This window comes from Sinocyclocheilus grahami, unplaced genomic scaffold (assembly GCF_001515645.1).
Source record: "Sinocyclocheilus grahami isolate Dianchi unplaced genomic scaffold, SAMN03320097.WGS_v1.1 scaffold841.1, whole genome shotgun sequence".
In the NCBI taxonomy this organism is placed as follows: domain Eukaryota; kingdom Metazoa; phylum Chordata; class Actinopteri; order Cypriniformes; family Cyprinidae; genus Sinocyclocheilus; species Sinocyclocheilus grahami.
In genome coordinates this window covers 73,783-74,183 of record NW_015506020.1, presented here as the reverse complement: position 1 = coordinate 74,183, position 401 = coordinate 73,783, and the positions used below count along the sequence as shown (strand labels likewise).

At 43.6% G+C, this 401-nt stretch overlaps 1 protein-coding gene across 1 annotated transcript in view; it reads right to left on the bottom strand.

The window, feature by feature from the left end:
• Positions 1-401, bottom strand: part of get1 (guided entry of tail-anchored proteins factor 1) — a 4,828-nt gene that overhangs the window by 3,328 nt on the left and 1,099 nt on the right. Inside the window, exon 2 of the mRNA XM_016247531.1 lies at positions 204-369. Within this exon, the coding sequence (XP_016103017.1) occupies positions 204-369 (166 nt within the window). The remainder of the gene's footprint in view (positions 1-203; positions 370-401) is intronic.

Sequence of the window (401 nt, the reverse complement as noted above, 5' to 3'; positions counted from 1 at the left end):
GGATGGGTTAAATGCAGAGCACTAATTCCAAGTATGGGTCACCAGACACATGTCACGTCAATTGTTTTCAACAGAGCTGTTGAAACATGTTGTTTGCTATGCAATTTGGCAGTTTTGTGGGCTTCTTTCTGTATTGTGCTGGTTAGAAAGCAATAGCTTGTCGCTTCATCTGCAATCTTGCTGCACATGCTTGCATTTTTTACCAAGTGTCTTCAGTTGATCGGTCATCTTGTTGATCTTGCGTTCCAGTCTAGCGTATCTGGCAAACTCGTCCATCATACTGACGGTAGACAGCTCCATCTTCATGTTTTGGATCTCCGTCCTCATCTCCGTCTCCTGATCAGCATCCTTCTGGAAGACCCTTGACAGCTATGAGAACAAACACACAAGATCTTTAAATG